Source organism: Octopus bimaculoides, chromosome 2 (assembly GCF_046866305.1).
Source record: "Octopus bimaculoides isolate indiv1 chromosome 2, ASM4686630v1, whole genome shotgun sequence".
NCBI classification, from domain to species: domain Eukaryota; kingdom Metazoa; phylum Mollusca; class Cephalopoda; order Octopoda; family Octopodidae; genus Octopus; species Octopus bimaculoides.
Genome location: NC_142929.1, coordinates 116,117,938 through 116,133,671, shown reverse-complemented (window position 1 = coordinate 116,133,671; position 15,734 = coordinate 116,117,938). Strand labels below are relative to the sequence as shown.

General features: G+C 35.0%; 1 protein-coding gene across 4 annotated transcripts in view; it reads right to left on the bottom strand.

Moving 5' to 3' along the window:
• Positions 1-1,275: 1,275 nt before the first annotated feature.
• Positions 1,276-15,734, bottom strand: part of LOC106875071 (uncharacterized) — a 29,246-nt gene continuing 14,787 nt past the window's right edge. For 2 of the 4 annotated variants that reach the window (XM_014923036.3, XM_052978626.2), the window contains exons 2-3: positions 7,329-7,394; positions 1,276-7,127 (exon numbers count right to left, since the gene is read on the bottom strand). In XM_014923036.3, the coding sequence (XP_014778522.2) occupies positions 1,316-7,114 (5,799 nt within the window). In that variant the 5' untranslated portion in view covers positions 7,115-7,127; positions 7,329-7,394 and the 3' untranslated portion in view covers positions 1,276-1,315. The remainder of the gene's footprint in view (positions 7,128-7,328; positions 7,395-15,734) is intronic. The other 2 variants (XM_014923035.3, XM_052978627.2) reach the window with 1 other exon arrangement.

Sequence of the window (15,734 nt, the reverse complement as noted above, 5' to 3'; positions counted from 1 at the left end):
TATATATTTTACATGCATACACTTATGACCCTCCTAAATAAACATGAAGTATGTTATTAGATGAATTGTTATTATTAGCATTATTGTGATCTATTTGTCATGTACAGATATTATTTGTAAATATGCACTCATTTCATCACACATACACAGCCAACACTATACATTTTATATGTATGTATATATATATATATATATATATATATATATATATATATATATATATATATATATATATATAATGCATTTGTATATTTACACACTAATACACATTATTTGTGCGTGTGAATGTATCATGTATACACAGACACACACATACATACACATATATGTATATGTATACAAATGCTATGATATTTAGGAGTGGAATAATTTTCAATTAAAAAAAAAATGCTACTGTAATGTAGGAATCACTAAGGCTACGCTTTTCTGATTTTCTTTCAAAAACCCTTTCTTCTCAGATTTGTCATTTATGAATACTAAGAGTAACTCTTTCATTTTTGTTTGTTTGGATGTTGTTGTTGTTTCCCTTGTATGTATTGCATGTGTGTGTCTGTGTGTGCATGTGCGTGAGTGATTTTTTTTCTTCCCCAAATGAGAAATGAATAACCAATGACACTGCTTAAATGTTTCAAACAGATGATTACTACTACTCATAATTTGACAGATAAATAAAGTCTTTTTTACTTTGTTCAACCTCTTCCGATATTGAATATTATAGTACAGTTTTATTGAGGAATTGTATTTTGTTTTTCTTTCTCTTGTTGCTGAATGTTTTAATTTATAATCTTAATGGAGTGATAACTATTCATATAAAAATTTGTTATATGTATGTCTGGGTGATTATCTGAATATGTGTGCATCTATGTATGTGTATATATATATATATATATATATATATATATATATATATATATATACATACATATGCATATGTATACATATATATATATGTGTATATATATATACACATATATGCATATCTGTGTGTGTGTGTATATGTATATATATATATATATATATATATATACACATATATGCATACACATATACATAAATCCGTGCGTATGTATGTTTCTATCATATTATACACACTCACACACATAATTATTCAACACTTCAATCTAGTTCTGAATTTTACCAACAACAGTTTAAAGGAAACAAAGCATTTTAATGGCTGGTGATCAGATTTTAAAGAAAGAAAATATTGTCTTTTCTCCTTCATACTCGAGTTACTTTAATAAACAGCTTGATTTATTTTTCCTCTATGTTTTGAGATTTTCTTCTTTTACTTCTTAAGAAATGTCTTTTGTTTATTTCACTTTGTAGTTGGTATTGACTGTGATTGTGATGAAGTTGTTGATGTGTTCACTGATGTAGAATTGGATTCTGTTGTAACACTTACAAATGTGGTAGCAGTAACTGGGGTAGGTAAAGGATCTGGCACTTTAGTTACCCGCCTTGATGCTGAAGGAAATGATAAGGTTGAATTGGAGACCAAGCCCCGTGTGGGAAGGCGCCGGAGTGCATTTTTATGCTGCATGTCCCACATGGTTTTTGGCTTGTTCAATGGCTTTGTTGATGTTTTCGACATAACTGAAGACACAGTGGGCTTCGAATGTGATGTTGAAATATAAGATGAATGTGATGACGATGATTGTGATGATGAAATCACTTGTGACAAAACTGGGTGAGAAACTCTGAAAAATTCTTTATGAGGAGTGGATCCTTGGCTTGATGAATTAGAATTGCTAGGATTTGGTGATACAAGGATCATATCATTATTTTCATTAAACATCACAGTCATCACTGTATCAGATGCAACTGAAGATGAGTTGACAGCAACTTCAGGTCCTGAAATGCTTGGCATCTGAAGATTGTCTTCCATCTTGATGTCTCTAACAGTACATCGAACAGTTTCCACAGGAATTTCTTTCTTCAGTTTCGGTGGTTCAGAAAACTGGTCAGGTATGGGTTTTTCCTCTGTAACAGCAATAGTACTAACTGCTTTTAATGTCTCGTCAACAGATGGAGTGTTGTTAGAATTTGGGGATTTTTTCAAATTATCAGTAGATAACAACTTATTGGTATCATCTTTGCTATCAGAGGTACTACTAGTAGTGTTACTATTATTACTGGCTTTTACTGGAGTGCTCTCTATTATAGTCTCTTCCTCTTCATCATCATCCCAAGTGAAAGGTTGAGCATCAGGGTCCTTCAGAGGTTTACGAACCCAGGACTGGTGCTGTTTGTCAGGATCAGTTGCAGGTTCAAACTGCTCTGCAGAAGGAGTTGGATCTGATAATGTTGGGGAGGGAAGATTTTTTGTCAGTAATGTAGATTCTCTTTTTTCAGAACTAGGTGTCATAATTGCTTTTTGTATTTCAGGTAAAGCTTTCATAATTGCAGGAGATTGAGTAACGTCGGTGGCTATTCGTAACCTTTTCAAGGGTGGTGAGCCTTGTTGGCCAACCATCTTGGCAATTTGGTTAGGATCACTGACAACTTTAAGCATACCATCTTGTTCAGTAAGAACAAGTGTCTTAACAACACCACTACCACTGCTGGTTTGGCTAGGTTCATGACGGCGCTTCAGTACTGTCTGGGAACGATCAATTTTTTTCCCCTGGTATCCATAGTAATTGGACATTTCTTGAGGAGAGGTATATTCAGATGAAGACACACTAACAATGTAATATTCTGGAGAGCGAAAATCAATATCTTTGTGAGAAGTCAAATGACATTTTGTGTCAGACCAATAGTAACTTGAATAATTACATAACTTACATCTAAATCGGTCTAAGCCTAAATGCTTAGCTGCATGTCTTTTAAGATGTTGTAAGTAAGAAAATGATTGATTACATTCCAGACAACGGAGAGCCTGAAAGTCAGATATTTCTTCAATCTTACGATTTTGTGTACATAACTGAACATGCCGTTCAAAATGTTGCCGGACTGAGTAGTACCTTTTACAAGAATAACACTGAAAATTACCAATTTTTGTAAGCTCTGATTTGAAAATTTTGCTTGGTGTCTGGCACAGTTTTTCTAAATTAGTGACAGTTGACTTAACACATTCAGAGGGTTTTCCAGGTGTTTTTGAAACCCAGAAAGTTTCTAGCTTTACAGGCTGTATTAAATTAACATCAACGCAATGTTCCATGTCTCTGCTTGCAGCACTCTGTGATTCAATATAGTTAGAATGCAAAGAAGGAGTGGTCAGAGGAACTGGTCTGTTATCACTCAACAGCTCACTATTACTTGCTGCCATAGGACCAATGTTAGAACGCTCTCCAAGATTGTGATCTTTTTTACTTTTATATGACACAATTTTGGTGAAGGTTTTTGGTCTACCTCGAGGTTTTTTGTTTTTAGTTTCTTTTACAGAAACTACAGTTCGTTTCTTACATGTCTTCACATGAAGTTTGATAGTGGCCTTTTTTCTGAATGTTTTAGAACAGAAAGAGCACTTAAAAAGCATGCGCCGTGTACTCTCGATTTCTTTTTTGTGCACCACTTCAACCACAGATGTTTTGCGAAGTTTTGTTTGTATCTTTTGTATTTGATGACGTTTCAGGCCATGAGCTGAGCGTAAATGGCCAATGAGGCCTGAAAAATATCGAAGAATCTTAGGTTTCCTTCTGCAATAAGGACATTTATAGTTCTTTTCAGGCACTGCTTCCTCATTGCTTCGCTCAGATCGTTTGACAGCTTCAATGACAGGGAATGAAGCAGACATATCTTGTTCATCAACCCAGCAATTCTTCATTAAATTCCTCCACATAGGAAGTAGCTGCTTATCTTTGAGGAAATGTGGGTCTCTTAAATGCAAAATAAGATCAGAAAATGATTCAAGGCGAGTTTCCTTTTGGCAAATAGGGCAGACAAAATGTCCTTTTGATTCTGCCAAATGCTTGGACATATGATTAGCAAGCTTAGTCATATTGGTCAGCTCGAGACCACAATCTGGACAACGCAATCTGTTTCTTAACTCATATCTCTCTGGATCATTCAGATCTTTATTGTCCAGATCCAGCTCTCCAGAAGGTTTTGACTTATCGGCAGCAGCATCCTTCTCAGTTGCACTAGGTTCTTCAGCTTTTTTTTCAGATCGGTTATTTTTGTCATTAGCATCTGGGATAATGTCTAATTCATTTGCCTTGCTTGCTGGATCCTCTACTTTTGGTTGGGATTGTGTCTTATCCTTGAAGCGCTGATAAGCATCCAAAACACCAGCAATTAAAGGATTCAGCTTATCTGAAGCATCATTCTTATTGTCTTCATTAACATCCTTTAATTCCGATGTGTTTGGAATGCTAATATTTTGGGGTTCATTAAGCACTTTGGAATTTGAATCTTGATTCAATCCAATTTTCTTATCTGCATCTTTATTTTCAACAAGTTCTTTTTGAGTTGTAGCCAGTTTTTTATCACTTGGCTCTGTCTGATTGGCAGTAGAAGCAATGTTTACAGCTGCAACTTGCTCAGTTGTCATTTCAGAGTTGGTAGATATTTTAGGAAGAACCTCATTGTTTTCTTTTGATTTTCCAGCAGATACTTCCTTTTCCCCAACAACATTATTTCCTTGCGCACCAGTCTCTTTTGTCAAAAGAAGTACTTTTTTACCATCTATTATTAAGTGACTGTCTTTTGTTTCAGTTGCCATGTCTTTTTTTTGAACACTGCTTTGTTTTCTCTCAACAGATTTAGTTTCTGTTGCCATGTCTTTCTTTTGAATGCCACTATCCTTTTTCTCAACAGATCTTGTCTCAGTGGCCATGTCTTTCTTCTGAACACTGCTATCTTTCTTCTCAACAGACTTTGTCTCTGTTGCCATGTCTTTCTTCTGAACACTGCTATCTTTCTTCTCAACAGACTTTGTCTCTGTTGCCATGTCTTTCTTCAGAACACTGCTATCTTTTTTATCAACAGATTTAGTTTCTGTTGCCATGTCTTTCTTTTGAATACTACTGTCTTTTTTCTCAACAGATCTTGTCCCTATTGCCATGTCTTTTTTCTCAACACCACTATCTTTTTTCTGAACAGATTTTGTCTCTGTTGCCATGTCTTTCTTCTCAACACCACTATCTTTTTTCTCAACTGATTTTGTCTCTGTTGCCATGTCTTTCTTTTGAACACAGCTATCTTTCTTCTCAACAGATTTTGTCTCTGTTGCCATGTCTTTCTTCTCAACATTACTTTCTTTTTTTTGAACAGATCTTGTCTCTGTTGCCATATCTTTCTTCTGAACACTGCTATCATTTTTCTCAGCAACAACCACTTTTTCTTGATTTGAAGTCTGTTTTGTCTCAGTAGCAACAGTCTTCTTTTCAACAATGACAACTTTTTTTCCAATCGCAAAAGGTTTTTCATGAAAACTGGGAGATTTTGTCTCAGTAGCCATAACTTTTTTTTCAGGTATAGAATCTTTTTTTTCAGGTATAGAATCTTTTTTCCTAGTAATAATGGCACTTTTCTCTTGAGACTCTTCATTCTTAGCAACATTATTTTCTTTATTTAAATTAACAGCATCTTTCTGAGAAGTTGTATCTGTTTTATCAGAAACAGTGTTCCTGTTCTCAATGGTAGCAGCAACACTTTTTTCAGATATTGTTTCCTTTACCTGACCACCATCTTTGTTCTGTTGAGTAGCAACATCATTTTTCTTGGTGGAAACATTTTTCTCAGCCACTGTATCTTTTTTCTGAACAGTTGCATTGTTTTGTACAAGAGTATCTTTTTGCTTCACTGTGCTAGCTTCATTCTTGTCATCTATTTCCATTTTTCCAAGAGAACTCCCTTTCTGGTTAGTTAGATTCTTTGCTACAACTGATCTTGTTTCAACAGTGACATCCATTTTTTCAATGCCACCAGAAGTTTCATTATTACTAACATCCATTTTTTCATGGCCATCTTTCAAATTAGTATTTACTTTTCTAGGAGGAGCATGCCTTTTTTTATCTGAACTATCTTTCTTTGTGGTTAAACTTCCCCGTTTTTCAGGTTCTCTTTTGTGAGGAGTACTTTTCTCAGAAGAGCTACTTTGTTTTTCTTTTGCAGAAATACTTTCCCTTCTTTCCCTTCGATGTTGGGATGTTTCTCGCTTTTCTGAAGACAGATCTTTCCTATGAGTTATCTCTCTCTTTTCAGATGAGCTATCTCTCTTATGAACAGAGCTATCTCTTTTATGAGCAGAGCTATCTCTCCTGTGAGAAGAACTTTCTCTTCTATGGCTGCTACTATCTCTTTTCTGTGGAGTGCTGTCCCGTCTATGACTGCTGCTATTTCTTTTCTGTGATGTTGTGTCTTTCTGTTCTGATAGACTTTGGCGTTTTGTTGTAGAACTATCTCTTTTATCACTGGTACTATCTTTCTTGTGGACACTGACATTTTTCTTTTGAGAACTGCTCTCCTTTTTATGGCTACTGTCTTGTTTTTGAGAAACGATGTCTTTGTTGTCTTTCTTTGAAACAATACTTTCCTTTTGCTGTACATCTCTTTTACGGGAATTCCTCAGTTTCATAGGATCGTTATTTTCAACAGGTATTACTTCTTTAGGTGACACTGCAGAAGATTTTACTTGACTGGTTTCAGAAGATTTTACTTGACTGGTTTCAGAAGATTTTACTTGACTGGTTTCAGAAGATTTTACTTGACTGGTTTCAGAAGATTTTACTTGACTGGTTTCAGAAGATTTTACTTGACTGGTTTCAGAAGATTCTGCTTTACCTTTTGATTTTGGAACAGTCTTGGATATTGTCTTGTCTGGTGATGGTTCTTTAGTTGAAGGAATTTCATCAGACTTTTCCTTAGTGATTGGTCTAGAATTTTCACTGGTAGTTTTGTCAATTTCTTTTTCTTTTGTCGGTACAGGAACATCAAAGCTAATGAGATACTGAAGGCAGTTGACTTTTTTGTGATTGAGGAAGCTTTGCATAACACGAAACAAATTTCTACAGACTTTACATTCCAATATGATATCACACTCATAACTGAGGCAGTGCTTTTCTTCAGGTTCTCCATCCTGGACAGTGGTTAACATCTGCTCAATTACACTGTCTGGTTTTGTTTGGACGGTAGACCCCTTTGAAGGAGGTAACTCACATGCTTCACTCATGATGAATAAATATCTGAAAAATAATGAGAATAATTAAAATGATATAAAACATAAATAAATGAATAAATATGGTATAAGTCTGTACAATAAGGATAAGAAGGTAACATCATCATTGTTTAACATTTGTTTTCCATGTTAGCAAAAAAACACTGCAACTTAAATATTTTAAAGAGTAATTACACTTTCTGCATGTAAATCATACTTAGATACTTACATTATCAAACTAAATTGAGTCACCAACTGCAAATCTAGACAGTTACAAATTTCCCCATGAAGAGATCTGTGAAATCATATGAAATATTTATAGACAATTATGAAATAAACTAAGATGAAGGGAAAAAGTAAGAGAGAAAAAAGTGATAGGGATGAATTTCTGACACAGAAACAAAGCTGCAAATTTAACAGGGAGAGAACTCAGTTCATTGAAGATCTCAGTATATTACTGGTAATCTGCAATTTCATCAATTCAATCAAACACTGAACAGAAAAAGAAATGTAAAGACTTTTCAAGCCTTAGGGGGTCAAATATTAGCTTCAGTTTCATGGTGCTGATGTAGATGAGAGATAAATCTCACTTTGGATAGGGTACCAATTCATTGCAAGCAAAATTCCAAAGATATCTGGTGTTTCACACAAGTGAAACATCAGATAACCTTGGAATTTTGGAATTTAAGATAAAGATTTCTGCCCAATCTGAATCTGAAGTAATGTACAGTATTTCTCAGAGACTCTGAGGAACCAGTTTTCTGTGAAAAAATTCTGCAGTTCCATGAGATAAGATCTCCTTCAATAAGACTCAATATAAATTTATTTTATAAAACAAATACTCCTCACTATGATCAAAATAAGTCATAGGTTTTTTTTCTTTTATTTGATGATATTCTCTCTCTAAAATAATTTTTGTTACAATTAATATATTTATTTCTTTATTATCCACAGGGGGCTAAACATAGAGGACAAACAAAAGGATTAAGTCGATTACACCGACCCCAGTGTGTAACTGGTATTTATTTAATCAACTCGAAATGGATGAAAGGCAAAGTCAACCTCAGCAGAATTTGAACTAAGAATGAAATACCACTAAGTATTTCACCCAGCATGCTAATGCTTCTGGCAGCTTGCCGCCCTTACAATTAATATATTATTAAAGTTAGGGTAATGGCAAGTTGTCTGTAAATTACAGGCATGGTTTCTGTAATCTTTTTAAAAATCATTTTAACATTGAAAAACATCCTAAACATTGACACAAATCAAGAGAATTTCATGCAAGAAGAGAATCTACAAAATATCTTATACTCTTGGATTCACAAAGAGACAAAGAGAAAAAGATACATAGTAACATTAGAAATTTGATCTTAAAATATGAAGAGGACAGCAAAAAGTTTGAGTGTTAATGTTGGAGCATTATAAAAATTAATAAAATTATTACTAATTATTGACAGGAGGGACATGTGGCTATAAAATTCTGCCTCACATACGTCCTCATCCAACCTCTGCAAGCACAGAAAAACAGGTGTGGTGTATGGGGAAGATGGGATGTCTGTTAAGTGAGGAAGGAGAGGTAATCTGGTGGCACACTAGGAAGTAAGGCTGATCAAGGAATGGGTGGAGATCAGAGTTAATGGATGAGTGATGGATAACAACTAAAGTGGTATGGAGGTACTGCAGTTGGGGAGGTGAAGAACGATGTGTATCTTGAGAAAGGAACTGAGCAGAGGGTCCAAGTGCATGCACACACACCAACTGAATATTTCAAGAATCATGAATTAGATATGTGATATGTATATTTCTCCATTATTTTTCTTCATGGGGTAGCTGAAATCCTGCAGGATATATATATATATATATAAAACAAAATGTAGGTGAATTCATATACACATACATACATATATATATATATATATATATATATATATATATATATATATATATATATATATATATATATATATATGTATGTATGTATGTATGTATATATATGAATTTATGGTTAAAGTGATATACAAAAGGGATATTATTTTAATATAATACATATGAGAGATAAGTTGTTACAAATTTATCAAAAAAAATCTTCTATAACATTATGGGGATTTATTTAATATAACATATATGAGAGATAAGTTATTACAAATTTATTAAACAAAAACCCTTATACAATATTACATGTATAAGTCTAACTATGTGAATCATTAATATATTTACTAACTTATATGGGCACTATATGGTTAAAACTACATGCCGGAAGCCAAATATATAAATATATATACATATATATATATATATATATATATATATATATATATATATATATATATATATATATATATATAAAGCAAGAGAGTTAGGGGTTGAGGCTTCAACCCACTAAGGGATAGTATCTATCTAATATACTGCTGGGAGGGTACCCTATTATTGTTACACTAGTGTTATACCAAGTGCAATAAGTGGGTGCAGGTAAAAGGGGGTTATTTTACCCTAAATTTATATAGCATTAAGAAAATGGAGAATATATGGTATCCATTGACTTGCAGACAGTGTCGCATATTCTCCTCCATTTTCTTATTGCTATATATATATATATATATATATATATATATTATATACATTTTATATATATATTATATACATATTTTATATACACATTATATATATATTATACATATCTATTATATATATTTGATATAAAAATTAGTGTACAATTAAACACAAAAGAGGTGAGCCGTAACAGGTCACCTTACATACTAGAAGGAACAGTCAAAAAGTCCAAACCACAGTTAAGAAGGGAATGAAGAATAAAAACATTTACCATGTTTTACAGCTGGACCTTAGGTTTCAAACCTTAGTTAGCAAATAAAATTAGCAAGGCAAAGTTCTCATCAGTGGTTACGCCAAACATTAACATATAAATTAGAGACAAAATAATATATATATATATATATATATATATATATATAATACATATATATATTTATACATATATACACACACACATACATATATATATATATATATATATATATATATATATATATATATATATATATATATATATATATATATATATATATATATATATATATATATATATATATATATATATATATATATATATATATATAAGATAATAAGAGTGAAACAACTACAGAAGGCTTGTGTTACATGGTTAAAGTATATATTTAAATTATGTCAGAAAAATGTTATAAAATTTTTTGGGTATATAAACATTGTATTTGGAGAAATAACCGGTTTCGTGTTGTCTTTTCAAATTTCTCTACTTCATTGTAAGATGTGTTCGCTCGTATGTATGTATGTATGTATGTATGTATATATATATATAAGACTACACTATCTTTACATATATCGGACCATACACAACAGTTTATACTGACTAATATACATGGTCAGTTAATATAAGTCTCCCATGTACACTTTGATATATCATTCAGGCGAGACATATCAAAATTCTACAGCAGATTTGAACTCATGGCCAGCTAGTTAGTATAGGACCCTCTTAGCTAATTTGCCTTATAGTAACTCTATATATTTGACAATACCTTATCTGCAGACCAAGAATGCCAATTCTATTCCAATGTAGTTTCAAAACAGTTGTTTCCAAATTTTCAAAACGTAACAAAGCAGTTCCAATAGATTTCAATTTATACAATACACCAGAGTTATGTCCCTTACTTATAGAGCCCAGTTGTATTTAGTTTTATTGCATATACCAGGGGCCTCCAAAGTGTTCGATGGGACTATACAAGGGGTCGATAAATGCACATTTACTTATAACAATGAAGAAAGCTTAACACTTTCATGATATTTCTAATGAAAAACATTGTCAATGTTCAGTTAATTTTTAAAATAATCAAGAATTTGTATGGATTAGGTAAAATTAACTTCATTACAATGGAAAATTTCAATTTACCCCTTTAACTTTCAGATTACTCTATCAAACATCAGGACTTCCGTTGTGATGGCTAAAACGAACTTATGAACTTAAGAAACACATCCTGGACAGCATCCAACAAAAGCCTTTCTGCTTCATAGACAAACTTACATTCACTAATATTCAGGTGTCAGCATGTGTGTGTGTGTATGTGAGAGAGAGAGAGAGAGAGAATAAACAGCCTCTGTCCTTCTGCACTTTCACATAACCCCAGCAATGGAATCTCTCACAGCTTTCTGTTATTCTTCAGCAGGTTAAACAGTTTACTCAATCATCCTCTGGAACCCCTCCTTGTACACAGCTGTCCGCAATCACTTACGACAGTTTAAATTGGGTATATGTCAGCCTTCCTCTTCTGACTAAAGTGAGAAGGACTGGCAATAGAATACAATTTAATAATAAATAAGAATTTCTAAGAGGCATAAAACCAATAGATTTTTGGGAAGGAACAGTTGATTAAATCCCAGTATGTGGTTGGCACTAATAGCCTCCAAAAGGACCTAACTGTAGGAGGATCTGGACTCACAAGATAACCTAAGAGCACAAAGCATTTTATCTGCCATTCCACTGCCCTCCAAACAGGTAACAATCAAACTACAAACAAGTGCAAGGTTTATGTTATAAAGTATCAAGTGTCTTCCAGATCACTTAATGTGAACTACCAAAACATGCCAAAATATATTATTTAAAAACTTGTCCTTCTGCCCATGGTTGTGTCAAAATTTTACAATTTTGCCCTTTTTTTTCTGACAAGTTGGAAAGTGTAAAATTTATTCCAAAATAACTAACTTTCATCCTCTAAATAATACAGGTATAGATCATTTAAGAGATTCTCTACTTGTTAAACAGATTGTTTTCAACTATGTACAAAATTAAACATAACATCTATATACACAATATGCTCACAGACAGACAAAAATAGTTTATCTTCTTACTAAAGCTACACAGGAAATTTACTAATACTTGTTAAAAGAGTTACTTACTATTGCTAAAGTCAAAAATATCCCCATGCATGTACATAAATACAGAACATTATTATTATTATAAGGCTACAAAAAAAAAATGCATACTACACTGGCTTTTCATCAGATTAATAAATCACTAAATGTAATCTTAGGAAAAATTATGCAGAAGAAAATACAGCAAATGATAAACAAGATATATATATATATATATATATATATATATATATATATATATATATATTTATATATATGTGTGTGTGTGTGTATAATATACACTTGAATACTGTGTTCATCTCTATTTTTGGCATTGAAACCTTGGAAAAAAAGTACCTTCTGTGTATAATATGTACCAACATTTCTTCAACAGCATGATGTATTGAAAAAGGTGTTTCTTCAGATTTATTATAACTGCTCTCTAAAATGCACCGAATAAAATTCATGTACCCTAACAAAACATGAAGCCAACTCAGCAGTGATCTTTTGAATTTATGGACAAATACATGTAATTACTGCCATCAACCTTCTGTATACAAGGATATAAAAGACATGTAGAATGTAAACACTATCAATATATCTTTCTTTCAATACTTTGTAATGAAATACTTTCATTCTTTCAAAAGAAACATGTCTAGTGACAATTTATTGTAATAATTGCAATATGACATGAATAGAAGTATTATTTCTTTCAGTTTATGCGCATATTTTGAAAATGACAGTATTTACGTATTATCCTAATTGATTATTAATTCAATCTTCAAAATTACATAATCCAAGTAAAAACTAGTCAGCACCATGATCGTAAGATTGTGGTTTCGATTCCTGGACTGGGCGACGCGTTGTGTTCTTGAGCAAAACACTTCATTTCACGTTGCTCAAGTCCATTCAGCTGGCAAAAATGAGTAACACTGCGATGGACTGGCGTCCCGTCCAGCTGGGGAATGCATACACCATTGAAACTGGGAAACCGGGCCCATGAGCCTGGCTAGGCTTTAAAAGGGCGCATTTATTGGCACAGGAGTGGCTGTGTGGTAAGTAGCTTGCTTACCAACCACATGGTTCTGGGTCCAGTCCAACTGCGTGTCATCTTGGGCAAGTGTCTTCTACTATAGCCTCAGGCCGAGCAAAAACCTGTGAGTGGACTTGGTAGTCGGAAACTGAAAGAAGCCCGTCGTATATATGTATATTGTAGATCATAACCCTATCCCCCACCCCATTCGTTCTTTATTATCTATCTATTTTTTTATCATGTAAACATAGCCCAATAGATTTGTCTTCCTTGTTTGTCTTAAGTTCATGTATATCTGTTAATCGACACATTTAATTTATTTTATCTTATTTTATTCAAGTTTTATCATTTTGTTAATTCATTCTCTCAGAATTTGTCTACCATAGTATACAAGTGCAGAAGATGCTCTCGCCCAAACTTGCTGGCTTGCGGTACGCCTGCCCTTCCATTCCCCTCCACCAGTACCGGAAGTTCCTATTCTCTGTCATCCTTGGTTGTCTCCTGCGAACACTTCTAAGGGCCTAATGCCATCTCCACCCCTACCCAGGGTTTATCGATCATATAGCACATAAAAATAGTGTAGTGTATGTAGGTTGTAGGCTATTGCTTGTTTATGAATTCTGCCAAATGCAAGCTTTCTTTTCAGGTACATGACACTGATGTCCCTCATCCCAGGGTCTCACACGCCCACACCCTCAGAGTTGGCACACTCAATGCCAGCACACTGAAAGGTAGGTCTGGTGAGACTGTTGGGATGCTTGAATGGAGACATGTAGATTTGTGCTGCATCGAAGAAGTAACGTGGAGAGGAGGTTCCGCTAGGTTCCTCACAGGCAAAGAACACAGGTACAAGATTTTCTGGGCAAAGAACACTGACGGGGTCAGGGGCATGGGTATACTTCTTGCTGAGAAATGAGTTGATAAGGTAATCGAGGTAGTCAGAGTATGTGACAGAGTACTTAAGATTAGATTAGTGCTTCACACTAGGTTGGCTACCGTTATCTCGGCCTATGCCCCTCAACCGGGGCTACTGGATGGGCAGAAAGACTAATTTTATGACACCCTATTGCAGACAACCTCGTTGACAAATGACAGGGACCTTCTCTTTGTGGCTGGCGATTTCAATGGACATGTTGGACAACATGCAGGGGGCTTTCATGGCGTACATGTAGGATATGGCATTAGTTCCCGAAATGAGGAGGGAATCAGACTGTTGGAGTTCTGTGATGTAAATGATCTTACAGTTTGCAATACCAACATCAGGAAACCTGCGTGTCACCTACCGTTCTGGCAGACACACTAGCCAAATTGACTACATCCTCGCAAGAAAAAGGGAAAGAGGACGGCTTATAAATGCCAAAACCTTCCCAGGCGAAGAATGTACCCCTCAACACAGATTAGTAGTTAGCAACTTCGGGATCAGGACTAAATAGATGCCCAGAAGTATACCAGCCTGGAGGAGAAGGGTCTGGAAGCTACTCAAAGCCTTTGATGAAATAGAAGGGGATGTGGAAGAAAACTAGAGGTTTCTACGGGACAACCTGCTGAGAGCCACTGACCAGATCTGTGGATGGTGCAAAGTCCCCTCTCAACCCAAAGTAACATGGTGGTGGAACGTGGTTGACAGGGCTATTAGAAAAAAGAAACAGGCTTGGAAGGATTGGAAGAACAGTGGTAGCAGGGAATTGTATCAAACTGCCAGAAGGGAAGCTAGGAGAGAGGTTTATTTAGCCAGAGGGGAAGCAGATAACAAAAAATTTGCCAATGTTCTGTGCCGTGAGGACCAAAGACTTGAGGTATTTTGTGTTGCAAGACAGTGTGTGAGAGAGAATAGTGATGTCATAGGAGAGAAATGTGTCCGCATGGATGATGGTTCACTTGCATTAAATGAGGCGCAAAGAGAGAGGTTTGGAGACGCCACTATGAAAGGTTGCTTAATAAAGAGAATGAATGGGAGAAAGAGAGTCTGCTAAATGTCGACCCAACAGAGGGACCAGCTATCCTAATTGACAGTTCCTTGGTAGATAAAGCAATCAAGAGTATGAAGACAGGGAAAGCTCCCGGCCCATCAGGAATCACTGCAGAGATACTCAAAATCTCTGGCAGTGTCAGCTACAGTCTAGTCACCCGTATAGCTAACCAGGTGATACACGAAGGAGTCATACGCAATGACTGGTGTAGCAGCACCATAGTCAACTGCTATAGAGGTAAAGGTGACGCTTTAGACACAAATAATTACAGAGCTATCAAGTTGTTGGACCAGGTAATGAAGGTCACTGAGATGGTCATCATCATCATCATCAACATCGTTTAACGTCCGCTTTCCATGCTAGCATGGGTTGGACGATTTGACTGAGGACTGGTGAAACCGGATGGCAACACCAGGCTCCAAACTAATTAGGGAGAGAGTCAGCTTAGATGAGATGCAGTTTGAATTCGTGCCAGGGAAAAGCACTACTGATGCTATATGTCTGGTAAGGCAGCTGTAGGAGAAATACCTAGCCAAAGATAAACCTCTGTACCTGGCTTTCGTTGACATGGAGAAAGCCTTTGACAGGGACCTCCGATCCCTTATCTGGTGGTCAATGAGGAAACTAGGGATAGATGAATGGTTACTGAGAGCTGTGCGAGCCATGTACAGGGACGCTGTCAGTAAGGTGAGGGTTGGCAGCGAGTACAGTGAAGAATTCTGGTAGAGGTAGG